Raw genomic sequence first — 25,546 nt, 5'->3', positions numbered from 1 at the left:
TCCTTATCTGTTTTCTATTTATTCTCGGGAACCACTGCATGCCCTTTAGGATATGCAGTTGTTATAAAGTTTTACGCAAATATTGTCGTCTACTTGCACCCAACAAATACGCAGAGAGCACTTGCATATATTTTTATAAATATATACATACATACGTTCATATATAAGCACACAGGCAGCGAAAATATTTCCGTATATTTAATAAAGAAATGCATAGAACTTTACAAATACTCCACAGCTCTCATATGCTGCCCTGGGACACTCATATGTACAACACTTGCCTGCCTCAGCATCTGTGCCCACTTTCACATACATATGCTAGCCGCACATGCATTTGTTCGTATGTGTCCTTTGAGAAATTACTTATGAAAATAGTTTGTGCCACGTTGCTGTCAACTTGCCACAACCGCTAAGTTTTCTTTCAACTTTTCCCAGCTATACTACTTTCATGCGTTGATTTTCCAAAGATTTCCAGCGCAGCATTGCTTTGCCATAACGGTTGATGTTGTGGCGGCTGTTAGCCTGAGTATTTGCCAACTTAAGGGGTTGCCAATCTAAAAAGGAAGTGTATTGTATGAAAGTGCATTTGTTTGGGTGCATGTACGCCAGTTTCGAAGTCTAAATAACTCCGCTGTTAGTTGGATGATGATGTGGCAAATTTTCCAACTCGTCAAGTCGCATAAATATGGCAAATATTTAGCCTTTCGTATTTATCAAAAATCAAAATAAGCGAAAAATTTAACAAGCGTTACAAAGAGAGTGTTGAGTGCGGTGCATAAGAAAGGCGGGTTTTGAAAGAGACGTGACAAATTAAAGCTAAAAGCATTTAAAACTCTTTTGAGTACAAAGTACATACATATGTATATACATATATATGTATTATGACCAAACGATAGTGATTCGTAGAATGCGAACGATTAGAAAATTACATAAGATAATATAACCTTAGTTAGTGCCTAAAAGTATAACTCACTTTTCGTTTACGTCACTTTATTTGCGGCATGTAACCCAAGAGGGCAGAATCTCTATTTTGTTCTTGTATTGAGTGATTTGTAACAAGAAAATATGAATCAAAATCGAACTAACTGCAAGGACTTAAAGGAAAAACAGACTTAAGACCAATTCAACATCAAATCTATAAATACGTACTCTTGAAATCAACCAGGAGCTTATCCAAACAATGCAAGGTTTAAAACTAAAGAATTTGTGAAAAATCGTATAAAAGAACCTTCACAAGTGACCAACAACATAAATTGTACAATATAAAGTCAAATTTTGTTTTGAGCATTAAAGGTTTTGCGCCTAATACAGAGTGAACACTAGACATACCCAAAAACATTGTACAAGTGGGTAGATCAGACTTATAAAGAATCATATACTATTTTTTTATTAAATAAGTTAGCAAACTTACCGTTAATATTTGATTTGCTATCCGCTAATATCAGGCGATGCGTATTTTCCATTACACAACAATTAATTATTTTACGTTCATTTATTAATATTGTTTCTAGTTTTGTTTTTGAATATTTACGTTTTTTTATTGCCACACAAAACCACTTTTTTAATACTTTTTTTACACAACACACATAGAAAAATTAAATTTTTCCTTGTTTCTTATTTGCACACAACCGCTTATTTTTTATTTCTATTTTTCAAATTTTTTTTTCTTACCACATATTTTAACATACATTTCACATATTTTCACTTCACACACACGTTTATTTTACTTTTTTTACTTTATTTGCACTTCTTACACACACACATCTTTTTTAAATTAATATTTTATTATTTATTTATTTTTTTTTCTTATTTTATATTTTTATATTTTATATCTTTTTTATTATTTTATATTTTTTTTTTATTTTATATTTTTTTATTTAATTTTTTATATTTTTCTTTAATACACCTTTCACCTTTTTTCCATTATTTACACACACAACTACATTTTACATTTTTATCTTATTTCTTTTCTTTCATTTTTTCGAAGGCTAATTGGGAAATTTTAACTTTCCTCTTTTTGACATTTACTTACACACATTTTACTTTTTTCACTTTTTCTTATACACATTTTACTTTTTTCTTCGCTTCTTCCTTTATTTTTTTACTTTTTTCAAACACACTAATAATTGAAAACTTAAAAACTTAACTTTTTTGCACTGATTTACACATAAATATATGTATAAATACATACACATTACTTTTTTACTTTACTTTTCACTTATTTCTATTACTTCTACAACTTTTTTCTTAGGAAAATTTAAATTTTCACCATTTTTTTTTAATTTTCTCTTTTTTTATTTGCCATAGCACCCACTTTTTTACTTTCATATTTTATTTTTTCTTTTTTCTTCTTTTTACACATTTTTTTTAATTGCTTTTTATTTATTTTTAACATTTTCACAATTGCACACACATTATTTACATTTTCACTTATGTATATATTTTAATTATTGCGATTTACTATTTTGCATTATTTTTTGCATAAGCGCGCACAATATGACATTTTTCATTGTTATTACATTTTAGTTGGTTCAAACTTCTACAAATACTTCATGATCAAAAGTGCACAAACATGAAGTGCAGTTTTTCACGGAATCGAACAAACTTTGTTAAAGATGTTTATGCAGTTTTCTGTTAATTTGCTTCATAATTTTTACTTTTATCAGTAGTTTACACTTTATTTTACACAATTGTGATATTTTTAAGCATTTTTCGTCTTTTCCAATAATTTTTTGGTCTTTACATGTAAGCAAGAGTCACCGCTTTAAGCTCCAGTTTCTGCACACACACGAAGTCAGTCTCAAATTGAGCCTTGCCACAGGAACACACTGAAAAAAAATAATGACATAAATTTAAAATGTAAATCTATTACATTTTTCTCTGATTATGTTATGGCTTATTGTAGATACATACATACATACATACATACATATGTATACAAGTATAATGAAATGTTGTCTTATCATTGCATAATATCACTGGAAATAATGAGAAAAAAGAAAAAATAGCACAAAAATTTAAAACAAAAGTCTAGGGAATTTTCTTTTCGTTTTAATATAGCGTGTATGTATGTATGTATGTATTGAACCTTTAATAAAATATATTTTATTTATTATAGGTATAATTTCAGCCTTAATTTGTTTTATTACGTTATAAAACCTTAAATATTTAAAATTTCCCTGCAGGATATTTTTTGTAATCAGTTAAAATTTTAATATTTGTTTTATAGAGTGCTCAACTATGAAAGTGATGCAACATTTTAAAATTTCCCTGTCAGGGAAATTTCTTTAAAAAGAGGGAAATTAAAAAAAATCCAATATTAGTTGTATACAAACGTTAAAACGCATGAATTTACCTAATCATGAAAAATTAAAATTCCCCGTCAGGTAAATTTCTTTAAAAAGGAAATTAAAAAAAAATACAACATTAATTGCATACGAAAGTTAAATATTATGTATCATAGGCTTGAATATATATGTATATACATATGTATGTACATAATCATGAAATATGAAAATCATTTGCTGTAACGCCTCCCAAAATATTCGCCTAGTTGTCAAAAATATTGCTTAAAAAGAATTTGGTAAGCGCTAACGAAAACATGTTTAAGAAATAATTTTTATAAAAACAATATTTGGAATTTAGATTACACACAAAATTTCCCATAAAGGGATTTTTTGAGAAAAAAAAGCACTTTTATCGACCTTAGCACACAAATTTAAGTATTTAAATACGTTTTATTGCAGTATTAAAAAATTTCCCTCAGAGGGAAATTTTAAAATTGTATACAGTTTTTTCCTACACTTTTTATACAATTTTCTTAATAAATTTCTGCAACTTTTCCATTTCCTTTCAGACTGAATTAATCAAATTTGATCTCGAAATGAAAATGTCCCAACACAAGCTCGAACAACAAATCGAAAAAGTACAATATAATCAAACCGCCGTTATGTTGCTAATAGACACATGTCAATTGGTGCGCGAGAACACCTCCAGAGCCGTTACCAGTCTCGATAATATGGTTTTATACTTTATGAAAACGAAAGGCAGTGAAAATGATACATCTCTAATGGGATTATTATATGTAAGTATGGAAAATTGGCAGTTAATGAGTTAAAAAATTAAATTAAGCTCAAAAACGCTGCTGCATACAAAAACCAATTTCTAAGCATTTAAATTCTAAAAGCCAAACTTCTGCTCTGTCTTTACTTTCAGCTCGGCGAATTATACGAATCAATCCGTTGGCCCGTTACACTCGGTTTCCTCACGTTACTACTGTTGCTCTGCACCATACTGGTGATTGGTGTGGCGCGTCGTTCGCGCTGTGCGCTGATCTTCTTCAGCGTATCCGGTTTATTTTGTATTATCATCTGTTGGCTGTTGGCGGGCATTTACCTGGCATCCTCGGTGGCGGCGGGCGACTTCTGTATGCGTCCGCATGAATTTATGTGCCGTCAAGTGGGCATGGTAAGTTGATAACACCAAAAACACAAAACCAAAAAACCAGAACTAAATAAACAAAACAAAAGCGAAATAAAATAACAGCGCAGCAATGGGTATTTATTATACTCGCAGTCGCGCAGGCGAAAAGGTACAACAAGCTACGCTTTGAAAAATGATTTCCGTGAAAATATTTATAGCGCAAAGGTAGCATAATACCATTTTGTGCCAGAAAGTGTGCTAAAATTTTGATGAGCGCACAAACGGCGCCACTCATGACTGCCACGCTCCCAATGTGCATGTATGTACATACATACATATGTGTGTTTGTATTTTTGTGTCCACATGGTTAGCCAGTCATGGCGTTGCATGTTTTCAACATATACATACATACATACATACATATATTTGTGGGTGCCGGTGTTTTGAGTGTGTGTAGCTAGAGAGTTATGCATATCAAATGACCCTAATTGTAGATTTCACTCTGCAGTACACCATTGCCCGCACAGTGAGTGCGTGTTACTTGATGCTATTGAAATATGATTTTCGTAAGAATGCAAAATTTAGTACAAAAATTCAAAGCGCTCAACAGCACTGTTTCAGTAAAACAAACAAAAAACAATAAACAAAAACGAAAAAAGAAAGAAGAAAAAAGATAGAGGTCTATAACTGTGTGGGGAATTTTAATTTATAAAGAAATTCAAAATTTCCCTTTCAGGGAAATTTTATTATACACGTTTTTCAATACTAATTTTAGTACGTACATATGTAGGTTTCTCAGTGCTTTTAGCGCTAAATGAATAACAAGGCTAAAATTTCCCACAAGGGTATTTTTAAATTAGCGTTAGTTGAAAGGTAAAAATTCTCATTTGCATATTAAGTTCTGCACAATTATACATAATTAGTAAATTACCCTTTCAGGGAAATTTTACGAGTAACACTTTTTCAACAAAAAAGTTAATAACAATATATTTTTGCCGGTTTTTAGCGGTTATTTAGTAGTATGGCTGAAATTACCCACAAGGGTAATTTTAAATTAGCGTTAATTGAAAGATAAAAATTCTCATTTACGTATTAAGTTCTGCACAATTATACAAAATTTTTAATTATTCTTTGAGGGAAATTTTTCTAAAACATTTTTTCAACATGAAAGTTAATTGAAATATATTTTTGCCTGCTTTTAGCGGTTATTGAATAGTATGGCTGTAATTACCCACAATGATAATTTTTAATCTAGATATCATAATAGTGAACTAAAAAACAGTAGCAGATAAATCAGAATAGAAGTCTCTAAACACAAGTTTTTAAACTCGTCACCACAATATTTCATGTTATTTCAAGACTGAGCGATGCCCAAACTTAACCTTTCTCAACATAACATGACAAAAATATGTCTTTACAAATATCAGCTCAGTTAGTTAGCCCATCGCCCACCGTGCGTCAAGCACTAACTGGCTACTAGCGTGCTTTGTCGGTATCGAAGTCGGCGTCGGAGCCTTCGTGAAGCACACCCCGGTGAGCTATCAACAGCATGGACTTCAGCACCGACACAACGGCCACTTGTGTGTAACGAAAACGAACACATTTAACGGCTATTTGTTTGTTTCTTTTCTTTTTCGTCTCTTTTCGGACGCTTTGCTTTGCGATTGTTCATCGCTTCTATTTTTATTTAGATATTTTGTATTTATTCGGCTATTGTTCTTGTTGTAGTTGCTGCATTTTTACGACAGCGCTCAACAGTGTATTTCGTGGCGTATTTAATATGTGGACTGACAAGTAGATTGCCACTACTTGCACCACTTAGACGTGAGGTACTTTTATATACATATGTGTGTGTGAGGAAATGTGAGTATGTATATGTGAGGTTTGGTGCTTTGACAACCGCGCCGGCTAGCTAAGAGCTGAGAACACATACAGCCGTATATAAACATTTATTTTTGTATAATTCTGCGCTGTTTGCATTTATTTTGCCGGTTTTCGAACCAACCCTCTTGCCCAGCCCCAGCAATCAACAACTGCTGTTGCAGCGCCATTAAATAAATGTGGCTTTTATGAGGTCATTTGCTTGTGTTTGGCCTTTATTATAAAGAACTGCCTTGCCATTTGCGGTAGACCGCGACGATACGATAGTTTTCAATATAAAAGCAAAAACAAAAGCAAAACTAAGTATGGAGTGAGCAACAACTTTTCGCTGGGGTAATGATGGCCTATATTTGGGCGAAAATTTCTTGTGAATTTTTTTTTTTTGGTTGTTGTTACTGTTGCTTTTGTAGCACTTCAGTTCAGCAACCCTTCAGCGAAAAAGTAAACACATTAAAGCGCATAAAAATATGTCACAACGATTTAAAGCGTTGGTTAAATAACCTACCGTAATGCAATACGTGTTAGCGCCTATGAGTAGACTACATATTTTCTTAATGTTAGAAAACGGACATCACTAGTGGTCACTAAAACACTAAAAACTATGTTGGTACAGTTTAAAATGTGGTTAAAGAATAATGATAACTTAGGCGAAGTTAGCGCCTAAGACTATACCTTAATTTTCAAATTGTCAGTTGTAACTCCTCGCCACTAAATAAAAAGTAATAAAAAATTAGAGTTCAAACGATTTGAGAGTTATATATATGATAATAAAATCATTAGTTAGCACCTAAAAGCATACCTCATTTTTTTATAATGTCAGCCATTAGCAAATCCGCGTTATTGTTTAAAAGAAAAATAAATTTGAATAAAAAATTAAAGTTCACAAAATAAATAATTGAATAAAGTGGAGTTCATACAATAAGAAAGATATATATGACAATATAACCATAGTTAGCACCTAAAAGTATACCCCAATTTTTCTTTGTGTCAGTTTTTATTGCTTTATAATATACTCTAAACGAAAAATTAAAAAAAAAATAGAGTGAAAACAATTAGAAAATAACGTAAGATGATATAATCAAAGATACTGCCTAAAAGTATACCTCATTTCTTATTTTCGTCAGTTTATGTGCATCTCTAATGCTTCAAAATATTATAAAAGGTATGCTGTTCAAGTTTAAACCGCTAGAAAATAACATACAGTATTATACCTTGAACTAGCGCCTAAAGGTATACTTGTTTTTTTTAATATTATACTTAAAAATTTTACACAGCTGCACGAAAATAAATTTAAAACTAGCGCAAAGTGCAATTTGAATAAATTTACCGCATTTTTTTAAAGTTTGCGTCTAAAAGTATGCAACATTTTTTACCTAATCCTACACTATGGAAGTTTAGCCCGCAAATATTAAAGCTTTAACTAAGCACAGCAGTATTTTCTAGTCTTCTCGTTTCTTAACTCTCAACAACAAACTTTTTTGTTGCCATGCCTTCCACCCTCTTCAAAGTAATGCCCCACTTTCGTCATTGTAACCACTCATTTACGCAGTCATAAAATTTTACTACCAACAGATAAGTGTCCTTTATTGGCGCATGCACTAATCTACTCCTGCAAAAAACCTTAATAATGCCAATGAGAGCAACAAAAACAACGAAAACTAAAACAACAAAAATAATAATAGTTTGTGCAAATTTTTACTTTCATTTTGACGATGGAAACGCAAAACTAACATAAAAAATAAAAAAAATATAAAAATATAAAAAAATATAAGAAAAATAAACAAAAAAATAAAAAAAAATTAAAACAAATAAAATAAAGAAAATGTTTAGAAGTTAGTTGGCACTGCATTAGTTTTATGAACTCTACGAAAAGCGCTTGCAGTTGGCAGTTGACATACTTTGGAGCTTAAAAAACTTTGAAATGGCAACAGCGCTGAAAAAATATTTCATAAATTTAAATTTCGAAAAAAATAGTGATTTAAAATTGTAAAAAAAACGTCGTTTGTAGCTGAGTGAGTGGCTTGCGCCTGAATATATACTACTTTCCTGCACTTATAGCTTTAAAAGGAGTGTTGCCTACATTTTGGATACAAAACGAGACGTGAGACATGAACGTAGCCCTACAGATGCAATTAATAGCTCTTGGCAGCACAAGCCTTCAACCTACCACTTCAATAACCCCTTCAAAATCCCGTAATAATTCCTCAATAATAAATCGATTCGTTTTGTTCTCAGGCAAATGCAATCAGTTGACACAGATAAAGCTATATAAGCTTCTTTGAAGAAAAAAAATATATATGACACACGAAATGCAAATAAGGCGCGCAAAGCGTTAGTGTTAAGTCGGCCTATAGGACTCTGAGCGCTTGCGACTGCCACATGTAGCTGTGTGCGTGAAATATATACCGTTATGCACATAACATAGGGCATGCACTGCTCCAATTTTCAAAACTAACAAATCCAGCACAATGTCGACGCGCGACGTCCGGCAGCAACAGCTACAACAATAAAAAGACAAATGGCAAGAGCGAATGAGCATAGCGGAAGCTCAGGGTGCGGATGACGCTTAACAAAAAAATTACAACAAAATGCCTGCTGGCGTTAATTAGAACAATGGCAGCGCTGGCAGTCAGGGCAGTTTTCTGTTGTTTTACTTTCTCAGCCTTTTTTCCACAATGGCGTATTTTTTATGCGAAAGCGCTGCCGGTGTGTGTGTGTGTGTGGGTGTGAGCGCGGAATTTCTATTGATGAGCTCAAAGGATAACAGCACTGGGTGCACGCGATGTGAAAAACGTACAACCGCGCGGGTGCACAAATGAAATGCATACAAATGAGACTAAGTGCGTATGTGAGTGTGTGTAAGTCAATACACACACATGTTGACAAATCGCCCTACAAATCTGCCTATCTGTCGCGGAAAACGCTGCATTTAGGGCGCACAACGCCAGCACGCGCTGGAAAACGTTTGAAAAAAATCATATACATAGATAGTTTTGCATATACATATATGTACGTGTACATATATGTAAGTGGTATTTCATAATTTTTTTCGTGCAAGTTATGACTCTCAGCGTGAAAACGCGAGTTTCCCTTGACATCAATTCATGTGCACGCAACCTCTGTGCCAATGTATTGTGCGCCTAGATGTAGGCAATAGATTCAAGTGTGCTTGGTGCAAAAACAAGCACGGCAAACGGTACATAGCCTGTTAATCGACGTTGTCTATTGCTGTTTGCACTAGTATATGTGTATCTGTGTGCTCGTGTATGAAAAGTGAAAAGCAGCAAATTGAGCGCAGACAATTTAAAAAAAATATGTACATACATACATATACATACATACATATATGTATAAAATAACTTTTTCATAAAAAAATAAAAAAATTAAAAAAAAAATACAACAAAGTGAAATAAAAAATATAATTTTTGTTAATTGAATTAAAATTATATTTACTATTTTTAATTAATTTAAAAAAATATTTCGTACATAATAAAACGAAACAAAATACACACATTTTTTATAAGTAATAATTAAAAAAATTAAAATTAAAAAAAATTAATACCCAATTAATTAAAAAATTAACAGTACTAAAAAAATTATAAACTAAAAACAATTAGAATTAAAAAAAATATTTAAAAAGTATTTAAAATATTGAATAAATTAACAAATTTTAAAGTAATAATTAGAAAAATTAAGAATTATGAAAAAAGTGAATTAGTTAAAAAGTTTAAATGATGCAAGTAGAAAATATGGAGAACCCAATTAATTAAAAAACATAAAAATAACAAAAATAAACTTATTTGAAAAATAATTTAAACAAAAGTAATGAAACCATAATTAAACAAAAAACAAAATATAAAAAATTAAACAAAAAATTAATTAAAAAACTTAAAAAGTAAAATTAAATTATGGGGAACAAATTAATTGAAAAATATTAAAATTACAAAAATAATTATTTAAGATACAATTTAAACAAAAATATTTAAAAAATAAAAAACAATAATTATAAAAAATTAACCAAAAAACAATTCAAAAAAACTAAAAAGTACGTAAAATTATGCAAAAAAATATTAATGAAATAATAAAATTAGATCAAATTAGTTACTTTGTAAAGTCATATTTAAGTAATTTCATTTACATTAACAAAAAAAATTTATGATGAAAATTTTATTTAAAAATACCTTTAAAAATATTCAAAAAAATTAAAAGTAAATTATAAATTTAACAATAGAAAACAGAATTATGTGTTAAAAATTTATGTACATAATTAAAACTAAAATAAAATGAAAATTATACTTTGTATTTTAATAATATATTTTTAATTAAAATTAAAAAAATATTCAAAAATATTGAAAAAATAAAACACAGATGTAGGAAATAAATTAAAAACAAAAAATAAACAGTTAATAATAAAAAAACATGCTCTATAAATTCATTTAAAAAAAATTTAATTCAAACAAAGTTAATTTAACAACAAGTGCAGATATAAATATAATAAATAATTAATTAAATTTAAATTTAAAAGTTAGTTTTAAAATATTTACAATTGAAGTTAAAATTGACTAATTACAAAAATTTATTTAATTAAAAAGTTAAATAAAAAATAATATTTTTAAAATAAATTTAAAAAAATAAAAAATCTTAATAAATTACAATAAAAAGAAATATAATTAAAAGCAATTAAAATTACTTATTAAAAAAATTTCAATTAATCAAAAACAAAAGTATTTAAAAAAATTGTTTTTTAAATAATAAAAAATAGATTAATAAAAAAATTAAATAATGTAAATAAAACATAATAAAATAAAACATAATTAAAAGCAATTAAAATTACAATTAACTAATTACAAAAATTTAATTAATTAAAAAATTAAAATAAAAATATAAAAGAATGTGTTTTTTTAATAATAAAAAATAAATTAATAAAAAAAATTACATAATGTAAATAAAACATAATTAAAAGCAAATAAAATTTTAATTAACTAATTACAAAAATTTAATTAATTAAAAAATTAAAATAAAAATATTAAATATGTTTTTTTTTAATAAAAAATAAATTAATAAAATAATTAAATAATGTAAATAAAATATATTAAAATAATAAAATACAATAGAATTGCAATTAAAATTAAAATTAACAAATTAAAAAAATTTGAATAATAAAAAAACAAATAATGAAAAAAAAATAATAAAATAAAATAGAATTAAAAGCATTTAAAATTAAAATTAACTAAGTAAAATTATTGAATTAATTAAAAAATTATATAAAAAATACTAAAAACATAGTTTTTAAAATAATAAAAAAATTATTAAAAAAATTAAATTATGTACATATGTTTATAAAAGATTTATATAAGATTAAATATTAAAAAAAAAAAATCAAATTAAAAAAAATAAAATAAAAAATTAGAAAATGTATAAATTAAAAAAAATTAAAATAATTATATAAAAAATACTAAAAATATAGTTTTTTAAGTAATAAAAAAATTCTAAAAAAAATTAAATTATGTATATAAAAGATTTAAATAAGTTTAAATATTTTGAAAAACAAAAATTAAAAAATATAAAATAAGAAGTTACAAAATATATAAATATTAAAAAAATGAAATGAAAATACCGTAAATAAAACATAAATAAAATTAATTAATTTGAAAAAAAATCTAAATTAAAGAATGTAAAATAAAAAGTTGTAAGCCCAATAAATTTAAAGATTACATAGGCACACATACAATCGCAAACAATATACACATATACGCTGTTAAATAGCAATACTTAAACAACCTACACTTCATACGCAACACTCATACGCCGTGTAGTACAAAATATTTATTGGCGCTTTATCTACCTCTTACAGAAACAAACACAAACAAACAATAGATTTTTATGCGCCATTGCGGTTAAATTGGATTGAGCAAATCTAGTAAAATATACAAATGCACAATTGAATTAGAAAAAAGTGTAAGAAATAAAATGAAACATAAATAAAAATACCGCTGCATTTCGCTTTAGCACAAAATAATGGCAAAAAATTCAATGTTGGCAATGCTATTGTTTGACTATAAAGCGTTTTATTGCAACTATTACTGCATTGCATAAAGCTAACTGTGTTTGTCAACACACACACACACGTAGATGCATACATGCACACAAAAGTGTAAACATTTAAATAAATTGCAAAAAAAGACAAAAATAAATATTTATAAACGTATATCCGCCAGCAGAGCGTCCCACACCTTTGTCTTGCGCTAAGTGCTGCATTTGTGGCAAATGAACGTGTATTGGTGTGTGCACACGCTAAGCGCTTTTCAGCGTTGCATTTGCTTGAAAGTGTAAAAATAAACAAAAATGTATGTGTATGTGAGCAAATGCGTATCAATGTTTGTAGACAAGTGTGTTTATATTACAACACACATACATATATGCATAGCTGTATTTCCTACACATGCATCTAGTGGCGCTCTAAAAAGGCTTGCGTTCGCTATTCGCGTGCAAATGCCATTTAATATGCATAATAATTTTTTATTTATTTTCCCCCACATACATATCTGCATTCAATTGCACGCCTGCCTGTGGTGTGTGTGTCTGCCTTTCGCTGGCGTTGGCGTGGCAGCCAATTGTGCCAATTCGGATTTGCTAGTGTGCATTCATATTCGCATACAATTCAATTTCGTGTGCAATGCGCTCTGATAAACCCAATTGGGGCAGGCAAATATGCAGAAAGGCATACATACATACATATATAAATGAATATACAAATATACTGTACATGTTATACATGTATGTATTTTGCTTAGCCTCTGCCAATTCAAGTGCACTTTTAGGCGCTCATTTTCATGTGTGCATTTGTTTTTGTAATCTGTTTGCTTAACGAAATGTTAACAAATATGTGGATACATTTTTTCAGATTTTGAAAATAAATAGTGCACTTTTAGGCGCAAATATGTGAGGCAAGTAATTTTCTGGCCAAACCCAAACAAAAAATATATATTTTTTTATATAAATAAAATAAATTTGAGTTTAATGGAAATTTTTAAAATTTTTGCGCTGTGAAGCACGCTGTAGCTCTGATAATACTACTTCTCAGAATTTTAGAAATTTTTATAAATAATGTGTTGAAAACAAAGTTGCATTAATATAGTATTGAACGAATTTAATTACTTAATATATGTACATATGTATATGAATCATGAATTTATACTTGTTTTTCGGTATATGGCTTAGATGGCAATCGCCTATATGTAGGCAATGTTCTAAGTTTCTCTTTAATTTTGCGTATCAAAAAAAAAATATTGCATACATTTAGACAAGAAATTGAAATTACTTCAATAGAGCTATAGGTAAACAATAAAATTTCATATGATATATGAAATATATAAACTATAAATATATAAATGATATATAAAAAATTCCTTAAGGGTGTAAATATACTCCCAGAAGTTTTGAGCTTAATAATATTCACCATAATTTTTGTTTCTTGTATAAATTTACAAACCAATAAAGCTATCTGCATTATACTCAATGACAACTGCCTATATGTATGAGTCTCCTAAATGTAGGCAAGGTTTTTTTTTTAATTTTACAACTCAAAGATTCGAGTGAAATAGGTAAACAGAATCGTTTAAGAGCAAACTTATTAATTTCGCCGTGACAATGCTTTTTTTGATGAAAGCTTAAGTTCGAAGCCTGGAAAGCTCCTAAATACAGATTTATGACTTTTATACTTTTTGGAAGCCTGAAAAGCTTAAGTTCGAAGCTGGAAATAAATACAGATTTATGACTTTTATACTTTTTGGAATTGCGAAAACTTATTTTTCGTGGAAATTTTAATTCGAACGCTGTACAGCTCATAATAATATTATTTATGATTTTTATAATTTTTTTAAACTTTTAAAGCATATTTTTGATGAAAGCTTGAGTTCCAAAGCTGGAAGCTGATAAATGTATTTATTTACATATTTATTATTTTTTGAAATCACGCAAGCTTATTTTTGATGAAAGCTTTAATTCGAACGCTAGAAAGCTCATAATAGTAAATGAATGGTTTTTTATAAATTGTTGAGCCTTTGAAAGCTTGTTTCTAATGAAAGCTGGAGTTCGAAAACTGAAAGTTGATAAATATACATATTTATTTGATATTTTTAATGTTTTGAAATTTCGAAAGCTTATTTTTGATGAAAGCTTTAGTTCGAACGCTAGAAAGCTGATAAATATAAATTCATGATTTTTATACTTTTTTGAAATTGCAAAACCGTATTTTTAATACAAGCTTAAGCTCGAAAGCTCATAATTGTATATTTATGATTTTTGGTTTATTTTCTGGAAAATTGCGAAAACTTTTTCCGAGTGAATCTACATAGATGACTTACAAATATTTTTATAAAATCTTTCAACAATGATTTAAGTGAAAAAATATGTATATTAGGGTGTCCGTTATTTACCAAATTGATTATTTTTGACGAGACGCCCCTTAAAATTTTAGTTTTCCATCTAAAAAGGAGACTCTAAAGGAGTGAGTATATCGAAAAATTGTTTTTTTTGTAGAGGATTAAATTCTATACAAGAATATGACTTTTTTTATTCCTACAAACGAGAAAGTTCCAGAGAAAAAAAATATTCGTAAAATCCCCTGTTATTTAAATGGAAAATGTATCGTGTTTGGGGCAAGGTTTATTATGAACATTAAGGGCTTTTTATGGTCTGATATTTTTTTTAGATGGAAAACGAAAAGTTTTGGGGGCGTCTCAATCAATCAATTTGGTAAATAACGGACACCCTAATGTATATATTTACATATATGTAAATTGAAAAATATAAAGAATTTTGTTGGCATACATTTAGAACACCAAAATCTTTCAAATACGATTATAGAGCTTAAGAAAACTATATTTTTTGGCATTCAAATCAGCAAAGTCTTAAACGGAAAATGAAATTTATAAAATTAAATTGTTGCACACAGCAGGCTAGATAAGTAAATATCTTAGCAACATACAGTTTTAGCGCCTAAAAGCATGCAACCTATGCAAGCCTTTCAAGCCGCAGCGCCAGACTGAAGTTGTTGGCTGCTTGCCAACCTTGAACTGGAATTGCCACAGCAATTTTTCGTACATACATACTATGTGTGTATGAAAATATATATTTTTTTAGAAATTTCTGAAAAATTTTCAACATTCGTTTTAACATTTTTTTTTTATTTTTTGTGCGGCATAAATGTAACTCACAACTGCTCAACAAACAAAGTAGAGATATCCGGTTGGTAGTCTGCCTAAAAGTGCATATAGCCGCAGACTTTTATTTGTCTATATGTATACAGCAAGGCTGCAAGCGATTTTATGCAGACAACCGGCAAACTTTATAGTGTGAAGTTGGCGGCAATGATGCATTTTACAAACTTGTGAAAATTCGCACAACTTTGCAAAGACAATTGAAAGCGCGGGAAGTGTCTCGGTAATGGCGAGCAACCAAGAAGAGCGGAAAATAATAACTTTTTAAAATACCGAATTTCAGTTTTTCGCTTTCATTGTTGTTTTTGTGGCAGACAATAACAAATTTGCACATTAATTTGAAGTCTTTGTGGTTCTTGGTAGCTGCCGCGGCAAATACCGCTTAACCGGAGCACGGCAAACAGTGCAGCGGGAAAGGAAAATAAACGAAAACTTAGTACTGCGATGCCAAGGAGTGTCCGGCGCGCTGCCAAAAGCAGAATGTAAATTAAGCGACTTCAGTGGAAAATAGGCGTGCGCAATAACAATTATAATTCGCAGTTTCATTTAAGCAAAAATGTCTGCAAAGTTGATCCTTGCAAATTTTAGCTAGGAAAATAAGTAAACTTGAAATGTCTCGAAAGTGTCAGCAGCGTCAGAAATCTACGTGTTGAAACATTTTTTTGGAAAAAGAAGAGAGTTATCGACAAAATTAAGCGGGTCTCCACTGTTTCTAAGGTTCAAAGAGCACAGAACCACGGACAAAGTTCGAAGAGATGACAAAACCAGGCTATATTATGGACATTTGTTTAAGAACTTCGTTTTATTATTGTTGTTAGACCATGAAAAATTACCCTTAAGCGGATCTCCTCGTAATACAGATCATTCTACTTGCGGATCCGGAACTAAAAATTATTACGCAATAGCTCATAGAACGGTTTTTTGAAAGCGCAATCTTTGAACCCTGTTTTTAAGTCGTGGAATTTGACCCTATCCTACTCTGTCTCGTCATTTAGGGCCTGAGTTTCACACACAAGAAAAGAGGGATCGCTGAAGTGACCAAGTGATATTGGCGAATTATGTTGGAGCAAATCCGTGTCTACGATGACCGGTATCATTAAAAACACTTGTTGGGAGCTTTCGGATACTAGATTGAAAAGCCCATCACAGAAGAGGAATCTCTAGATACAATGATATAACTCGACGAGGTCATACTAATTAATCCAACATCATCCGACTAAACCGCATCTAATTTCCGGTTATTGCCTCTGTACTATGCTATGGAAAGCTTTAGAAGATCCAGATCACTTGAAATGAGAAAATATTCAATGAACTGGATGAAGTGATAGCGCCGGGTTGTTGTATGTTCGTCGAAGTCCATGTCTCCCATGGCCGGTATGACAAAATAATAATTTCGTGCGAGTTTTCGGTTACTAGATTAGAAATCTCCCAGAAGAGAGATCTCTAAATTGAATGATATAACTCTTCAAAGCAACTCATCTAACAACAGACGGCTAAACCCAACCTTATTTTCTTTATAATGATGGAACCTACCGAAAAATATCGATGATATTACACCTGGGCTGACGGATCCTTGGTGGCATGAAAAGCTTTCGAAGATCTACATCACTTATAAAGAGTAAATATTGTGAATCTAGAATATGGAAAATGAATAAGTTGACGAAAGCTGCCGAGCACAGTTCGTTCTTTCTTTGACGTACATATACTTTGAGGAAAGAATACGAGCTTTCAATAATTAACGATGGAATTAGTAAACCATAAAGCCTTCTTTGGCCCTGTCTACTCATCCGCAGGCTTCTAGGAAGCAATTCCCCTCCCTTACAGCACTCCCTACCAGCACAATATCTCATCTCACGCCACACGCATCCAATTTAGGGGCGGAATGCTGTCTTCACTTGACAGCGCCGCAAACGCAACCGTTTAATTTGCCACTTTTGATTAACTTCATCAGCGCGAAAACGTGCTGTTGTTGATTGCAGACGTCCACAGCCAAGCGAACTGCATGGCGAACGTACGCACATAAGGCATAGCGAGAATATTGAAAAGGAGATGGGGAAATGCAAGCAAACGCAGCAGCTGAAGTATGCGTTCAAGATGCCGCACACATCGTTGGAGGAGCGAGCGGTAAGCTGCAGTAAAATTTATAATTCGTTGCAACTACCTTCGCACATAATTGCGCGTCAGCGTACGTTAGAATGCTTATCGCTTGAGCTGCGCTGAGACACCCCACCCCGACAGCTTTCGCCCCTTTAACATTGTAACAGCTTCGTGCTGTCCTATTCCACCAACAACTTCAGCCATCAACAACCGATTGTCTTGCCGTCTTATTGCTCTGTGCTTTCGTCGTAATTCACTAAATTGTGCGACGTGCCGCATTTGCCTGCAGTTGACATTTTTACAGCAACAAATTTGCACAAAAGTATATTTTACGAGCAAATGCACCCCTGCGTAGGAAAAATAGAATCTTCGTGGCGTGAATTTCCAGCTGCGCCAGGCTTTCGACGGCTACCATGTTAGCATTGCTGCTAATAGTAAGGGTTGGCAATGCGCCATTATGTATGTGGCGTGTAACAATGCGATTTTGAAGCATATTTTTCAGCGCAATTCATGGAATTGGCAGGAAGTTGGGAGCATTAAATTCAAAGACGTCATTTGTTGTCATTTGATATTACAAAAAAGGAAAAGGCGAATATTTCTTTAAAATGTTAACAAAGGAAATTTTAAAGTTAAAATTTTGCGCGCAAAAGTAGGCAAAATTTTTGTAATAATGTAGTTATTGTGACTAGATTTGCATGCCACAAAACTAAAACTAATAAAAAGAGATGACAAAAAATGTCTGTAGGTCAAAATATCGAAATTGGATACATTTGCGCCCAAATGTAGGCAACGCTTGTGCAGTTTTTCATATTTATCTCCTAAAAAATATGTGAATGTTCTTTCGGAGTATGCTTTACAACAAAAATTTACAAAATGAATATGAAAAATTATGAAAAAAAATGATTTTAATAAACATTTCGAATAGCAAATATTAAATTTGGGAAAAAACTGTTATAGAAAAATTTAGTATTTTCCGTTTTTTTTTTTTGCAATAACAATATTTTCTGCATTAAAATAATAACTATACAAAATATTTAAATAAATTTAAAAAAGAAGATATAATAAGATAATAAAATATGGGTATTGGGAACATTTTGCGCGCAAATGTAGGCAACGTTTTTACAGGTTCACAGAAATTCGTTCGCTTAAAATATTTGAACGGGTTTTCGTGGTAATCTTTACAAAAACTGTGCAAAACAAATTTAAAAAATATTTAAAAAATTACTTTAAAAAATCTAAAAGCCCAAATATTTAATTTGAGACAAACTCTTATTGGAAAAAAATGGTGTTATTCATTTTTTTTGACAATATTTTCATACAAATATGTTTTATATATACATAAATATATTTTTTTGTATCTTTTCTATATGACTTTTGTTTTTATATCAATGCGCCAAAATGTAGGCAACATTTTTAAACTATTTTTGGTCTTTAGTAGTTAAAGGGAATAAGAGGTAAAAAAACTCTGAAAATGGACTTATAAAAAGTGGCAAAGATAATTTATGCAAATTTTAGCGGAAAATTATTGCGTAAAAAATTGTTTAGTTAGTATTTTACTTTTTTTTATTTTTGAAAATATCTTTTTTGAAATAAAGTTAGAATAATTATATTTTTACTTTTTTTATTTTAAAAAAATTTTTTTTTTGAAATTATAAATAATAATATTATTAATTTGAGTTAAATTTCGATTTGTGTCATTTTATATCGATAATTTTTATATAAAACTTGCTCTTGTACGTATATTTTTTCAATTTTTCCATTGACATTAAATTTAAATCTTTAAAAACCACTAACAACCTTTTTCATTTCACATTATCTCATTACAGCGTAGTCCATATGTGTATTTTCTCAATTGCGGCACATTGCGTAATCGTTTCATATTGCGTTTAAACGAGTCACGTGACTTGGTGGAACGTGCGCGTGACTCTATCTATCTAATACAGCGGTAAGTAAAATAATAGTTTGTTATTTTGCTTTAAATTCAACAAAAATCCCACACGTTGCTAACACACTCTCTATCTCCCTCTTTTATATTTTTCTTTCTCACCCCTCAATCACTTTAGCATGAGTCAGGAAACGTATCCCCGCATCGACGTGCACAAAACGCTCGAAGCCATGGAGAATGATCTCGAGGAGACAAAACGTAATCTAACTGTGCTCTCGGCGACGCTTGACCGTCGTGCCATCGATCGGCATTACGCCGATGCCTTGCATGGCCTCTGCAGTGGCGGTCTGCTCGGCTTGAGCCTTATGATGGTCGCCGGGCTATTGACTTCGTTTCTGCTCACCATTTTGGTGTATGCCGATTCGCATGCTTGGATCTATTTGAGCAAACGGTAAGTAGGCAAATGTACCGAGAGCGCTGGTAAAAAAATATATTTTTGGCACGCTTGTGTAAATAATTTTTGTTATCTACTTTCGTGTGCTACGTTTTTTAATACTTCAACACTTTTTACAACTATTTTCAATTTTAACTCGTTTGATCATTTTCGAAATATTTTTGCTCTCATTTTCGCTCTTTCTCTTCAAACACTGTTTGCAATAATTATATTGCTGTTTTTTTACAAAATCTTTCTATCTAACTTTCTAACTCTCTTCTCCCCCTTAAAATTGCTCTCTTTGTGTGTGTTTATTTTTTTCACGCTCTCTCTCGCTCGCTTTAGACCCAGCTCACTGGATATTGATAAGTCTGAAACCACGCCGCTTTTCCCATCGAACGCACCAAGCGCTAGCATTTCACCCACCGCACCACTGCATACGGGCACCATGAATCGCACACTACCGCACCATCAGCAATCGGCAACGCATGGCATCGGCGCTGGCAGTGGCATTGGCGGCATTGGCAGCAGCGGCACGCTGGGCTCGCATCGCAATGGCACCGCTGGAATGAGAACAGGGTTCGTCGCTACATCATCACCTACAACAACTACAACCACACTACAATACAACAATCATCCACATAGAACTAACGCTAGCGCTGGCATTGGTGGTGGTGTTGGCAACGCAGGCACCGCCATTGGCTTGGTCGGCTCGGCCGCCGGCATTTTGGGCGGCCGTCTGACAGCTGGCGGCAGTGCCGGTGGTAAGGCATCACCATCGCCACCGCCGGGTTATGATGTTGTGGTGCATGGCACAAGGCATGGTTTTTATTGATTTTTTTTTTCATTTCCATTTTCATTTTATTTGGCTTTTTGTCCACTTAACTAGCGCTTGATTCATTATTTCCATTACCACTCTAATGGCATTTATAATTATTTTAATCGGAGCATTTACTTATTTTTTAGATTTAAAGTTTTTACGTTTTTAATAACATATATTTTAGTAAAGTTGATTTGTATTTGCAAAGTATGTGAATAAATTTTGCATTTTTTTATTAATTTTTTCTATTTTTGGACCACACAATTAATGTTTATTTATTATAAATCCTCCCAAGAGTATTTGGGCTTAAACTGTCAAATATTTTATTTGAAAAAAAATTATTTTTTTTACATTGAGCTGACAGAAAAAAATTAATTGAGTATAATTTTTTTATTTATAATTTCATATGTATTTTTTTATTAAAAATGTCAAATTACTAATTCGAGTTTTATAAGCATTATTATATTTTAATTTCTTATTAACTAATAAAACTAAAAAAAAAATCGGCGAAAATTTAATTAACCCAACAAGAAAAAAAAATAAATATTATTATATTTATATTAAATTTTTTATTATAATTAGAAATATGCAACTTTTTTACTTAACTTTTTAACATTATCACTAGTAAGAGAAAATATTTTAATAAAGAACTTAATTAAATTTATATATAAAGTTTTTTGTTGTTGTGTGGGCAATCGTTTTAAATTAAAATTATTGAAAAAATTATATTTTTTACGATTACGTTTATTTTACATTAAAAGTAATTAAATTATAAATTAAAAAAGTTTTAAATTATAATAAGTTACTTATTTTTTTTAAGTTATAATTAAATATTAAATTTTTTATGGGTAATTTTTGTAGAACTTTATTTATTCGAATTTATACCAGAAATTTTTTTTAAATCGGCCTTTATTTTTTAAAAAAAAATTTGTTATTTTTTTTAAAAATTTGTTATTTTTAAAAAAAAATTTGTTATTTTTTTACAAAATATTTTATAAAAAAATTTCAAAAAATTAACTTTTATTAAAAAAAAAATTAAAATAGTATCAAGTTAAAAATTAATAGTTTAAATTATAAATTTTTTTATTAGCGTAGGCAATTTTCATCCGCCTGATTAGAACTTGAGATATTGCGGCAACTGTATCAAAATAGTAAATACGATAGTTGCGAGTTTCGTTCGTTAAATCGGTCCAGTTACCACGACACTTAAACGGCACAGTTCAAAATATTGTAATTTGAATTTTGAAAAATTCGTTTAGAAAGATATTGTTAAATATTTATATTATCAAATTAAGAAAAAAATTAGATTTTATTTAATTTCTGGACTAAAATATCTGCTTAATACTTTAATTTAATTACTATAATATTTTTTTGTAAATTATACATTATTTTTTAACTATAAAATCTTCTTTGTTTATATTTGATATTATTTTTTTATTTTAGAAATATTAAATTATTATATTAACGCTATTATTTATTCACTTCAAACTTTCAAAATTAAATTAAAAAATTTATTTCTTAAAAATTTGATTTTCAAAAATTTTTTATTTTTTTTAATTAGTAATATTCATGAAAATTTTGATCAATAGAAAGAAAATTTTTAATAATTTTTTTTTTATATGTTGAATTATTTTTTTTTTATTAATTTTTCTTTATAACTAAATTTTTTATAAAATTTTTATTCTGAAATTAAATAATTATTTTTTAATTAATATTCATGACAATTTTGATAGTTTCTATAGAAACAGTTTTTAATAATTTTTTTTAATTTCTGAATTAATTTTTTAATAAATTTTTATTTATTTAATAATGTTTATCCAAAAATTCCGCATTTTGAATTATTTTTCATTATTTATTATTTTTTTTAATAATTTTTATCTAAAAATTTCATTTTTTATAAATTTTTTCATTTCTGTCATCAAAATTTTAATGAATATTAATTTAAAAAACAAAAAACGAAATAAAATTTAAATTATTTTTTTAATTATTGAATTATTTTTTTAATAATTTTTATCTAAACTTTTTTTCTTAATTTTATGTTTTGAAAAATTTTAATTAGTGTTCATGTAATCCATTCCATAAAAATAAATTTTTAAGGACTTCAATATTTTCTTTTAATTAAGGAATTATTTTTTAATAAATTTTCTTAAAACTCTGATTTTTTATAAATTTTTTATTTTTAAAAAATTATTTTTTTAATAATATTATTGAAATTAAACTTTTAATAATATTTATCATTTCTTTTAATTCTAGATTTTTTATTAATTTTGATTTTATTAATTTTTAAAAAATATTTAATTTTTTCTAAGTTTAATATATTGAAAGTTTTTATTTTATTTTAATTAGTGTTCAATAACATTTTGATCGTTTCCATAGATATTAAATTCTTAGGAACTTCAATTTCTTTTTAACAATTGAATTATTTTTTAAATCAATTTTAATTTTTTTTTTTAATTTTTTGTTGTAAAAAAATATTAAGATTTAAATAACTATTTTGTTGTTTCAAATTTGTCATATTTCAATTTATCAATTAAAAGGAGAAAGTAATTTTTTTGATTAATAAATTATCTTTTAAGTTAATTTTTATTATTTTTTTAATTTTTTTTTTTTTGTAAAAAATATTAATATTTAAATAAATATTTTGTGATTTAAAATTTTTCAAATTTCAATTGATCAATTTTTATTTTAAAAAAATTTAGCATTATAAAAGGAGAAAGTAATTATATGATTTTTTATACTTTTTTAGAAAATTAGATTTTTATTGTTGGAAAATTTATTTTCATTACAATCAAATTACTCTTGGGTTATTGTAAGCAAATATGTATGTATATTTAAATGCTTGAAATTATGAACTAGAAATTTTTTGTAATTTTTTACTGTTAATATGTTGTATTTATCGCCACTAATTTCATTACATTAATTTTCATCGCAATATTGTTATAAAATGGAAAATTGAAGCACGTGATAAAAATGTATGCTTCATATTTCAAATTAGATTATTTTTGCTGATTTATTTAGTTTTTTATTGCACCAATTTATTATTAATAAGTATGTAAATAAGCAAATATAGCCAGCACGATTACACAAATATTTATTTTTACGCAACATTTCACAACATTTTCCGCATAATTAGCATAATTTTGCATAAAATATATTAATAATTTTCATATTAATGCAAATGCGCGCATTTTTGTTTTGCAACCACAAATAATATTTGAGTATATTTACAATTTGTGGTAAAAAAGTGCATTACGCGTACTTATGTATGTATATATCTATGTGCTATCAACAGCTGTCTATGAAAATTTCGATAAATTAAATTTGCAAAGCACTTTGTAAAGGCCGCCACTGCGTATTAGTGAAATCTAAGTAGAGAGAGTAGTAAGCTCATGCAAAGTTCATTACACAAGTATACATACATATGTATATACATATGTAAAATCACTTATATTAGTAACAAATATTTTGCATAAGCACACATAGCTTAAAGTATATTAAGAGCTGGTATTTTCATATGAATATAATCCCACCTTTATTTAAGTCAAATAAATTGTTTGTTTTAAATTAAATATATAAGCAAACAGCAAGCGTTTGCGCTTAACCACGCTTGAGCGTACAACGATTAATTTCCATCATTGCGCGTAAAAACACACTCTTGCACACCCTACTGGGCGTATACGTAACCTTTTCGCAGTCATACATATAGAGAAAATTGAAGTTACTAATACGCACCGGGGCACTTGTGTTGTGCTTTTGATTAAATTAATTTAATTGCAGAATCAAAACATTGGACAACAAAAAAAAAAATTTTTATACAATTTTTTTTAATGAAGATTGCTTTTAACTTTTTTTTCATAGCAAGGGAAATGCTAGATTTGGCAAAAAGTTAACAAATTATAGTGAGCCATATGCATACATATGCATGTATATGTAACTTAAGGTTTACACTTGTGAAAATATTGTCATTTCACAAGCAGATTAACAAAACAGCTGTGTGGGGCAAAGGTGCATGCAGCATATGCACAAAACGCATGCACATGCACATACATAAGTATGTGTGTAAGTAAGGCTTTAACCGTATGTATAATTGCATAATTTTATGCACACATACACATATGTACATACACATATTTGCTTTTATGCAGACAAACGCCCGTGCCCTATGACTTGAGCAAACCACAGCACGGCGCATAATCAGTTAGGTGCAAGATTTTGGCAGCTGGCATATTGCCTACTTTAAGCTTGTTGCTGCACAAAGCCAACTGAGGTGGCTTAACAAGCCAAGACTGCCAATTAAGTCTGATAATTATAGTATCGGTAGAAAATTAATAATTAATTAATATTCAATGAAAACGAGGGGAAATTGCGAGGAATCACAGTAAGATCATTAGAATAGTAAGAGAAGAATATTTGGAGGATTAAAATTACGTGGATAATTTGCAATTACGAGAATTAAAGAATTATTTTCAAAAACGCATGGTTATCCAGAGCATTCGTATACATAAGTAGATAAGATATTTTTAAACAATCAAAAAATTACTCATAGCATGATTTTTTCGAAATTTTGTGGTTATCTTAACTGTTAGGATACCGCGGATAAACGTTTTTGTATTCAAGCGTTAGTAAAATAACTCAATTATTAAACTTTTTTCAAACTTAAATTAAGTCGAACTGATAAGCGGATAAGCTGTTTTTAACAAAGCGTAAAATAAACTAGTCAATAACTAATCTTGTGCAAAATTTGTAGCTATTCGAACTGTTTGGATAACCCGGATAAGCTATATTAA

General features: G+C 29.2%; 2 protein-coding genes and 1 long non-coding RNA gene across 3 annotated transcripts in view; 1 reads left to right on the top strand and 2 right to left on the bottom strand.

Moving 5' to 3' along the window:
• LOC126758223 (uncharacterized) overlaps positions 1-1,773 on the bottom strand; it is a 196,122-nt gene extending 194,349 nt beyond the window's left edge. Inside the window, exon 1 of the long non-coding RNA XR_007666832.1 lies at positions 1,412-1,773. This is a non-coding gene — a long non-coding RNA (uncharacterized LOC126758223). The remainder of the gene's footprint in view (positions 1-1,411) is intronic.
• Positions 1-25,546, top strand: part of LOC126758198 (uncharacterized) — a 165,368-nt gene that overhangs the window by 136,780 nt on the left and 3,042 nt on the right. Inside the window, 5 exon segments of the mRNA XM_050472316.1 lie at positions 3,857-4,084; positions 4,216-4,467; positions 19,448-19,566; positions 19,685-19,957; positions 20,285-20,518. Coding sequence (XP_050328273.1) covers positions 3,857-4,084; positions 4,216-4,467; positions 19,448-19,566; positions 19,685-19,957; positions 20,285-20,518 — 1,106 coding nt within the window.
• The window catches only part of LOC126758205 (uncharacterized), a 36,839-nt gene continuing 13,694 nt past the window's right edge, over positions 2,402-25,546 (bottom strand). The window contains exon 5 of the transcript XR_007666831.1: positions 2,402-2,828. The gene's annotated coding sequence lies outside the window, so the exon portion shown is untranslated. The remainder of the gene's footprint in view (positions 2,829-25,546) is intronic.

The sequence above is a fragment of the Bactrocera neohumeralis genome, chromosome 5 (genome assembly GCF_024586455.1).
Source record: "Bactrocera neohumeralis isolate Rockhampton chromosome 5, APGP_CSIRO_Bneo_wtdbg2-racon-allhic-juicebox.fasta_v2, whole genome shotgun sequence".
Lineage (NCBI taxonomy): Eukaryota > Metazoa > Arthropoda > Insecta > Diptera > Tephritidae > Bactrocera > Bactrocera neohumeralis.
Note: the sequence above shows the minus strand (reverse complement) of the source record. Positions and strands in the feature narration are given on the sequence as shown.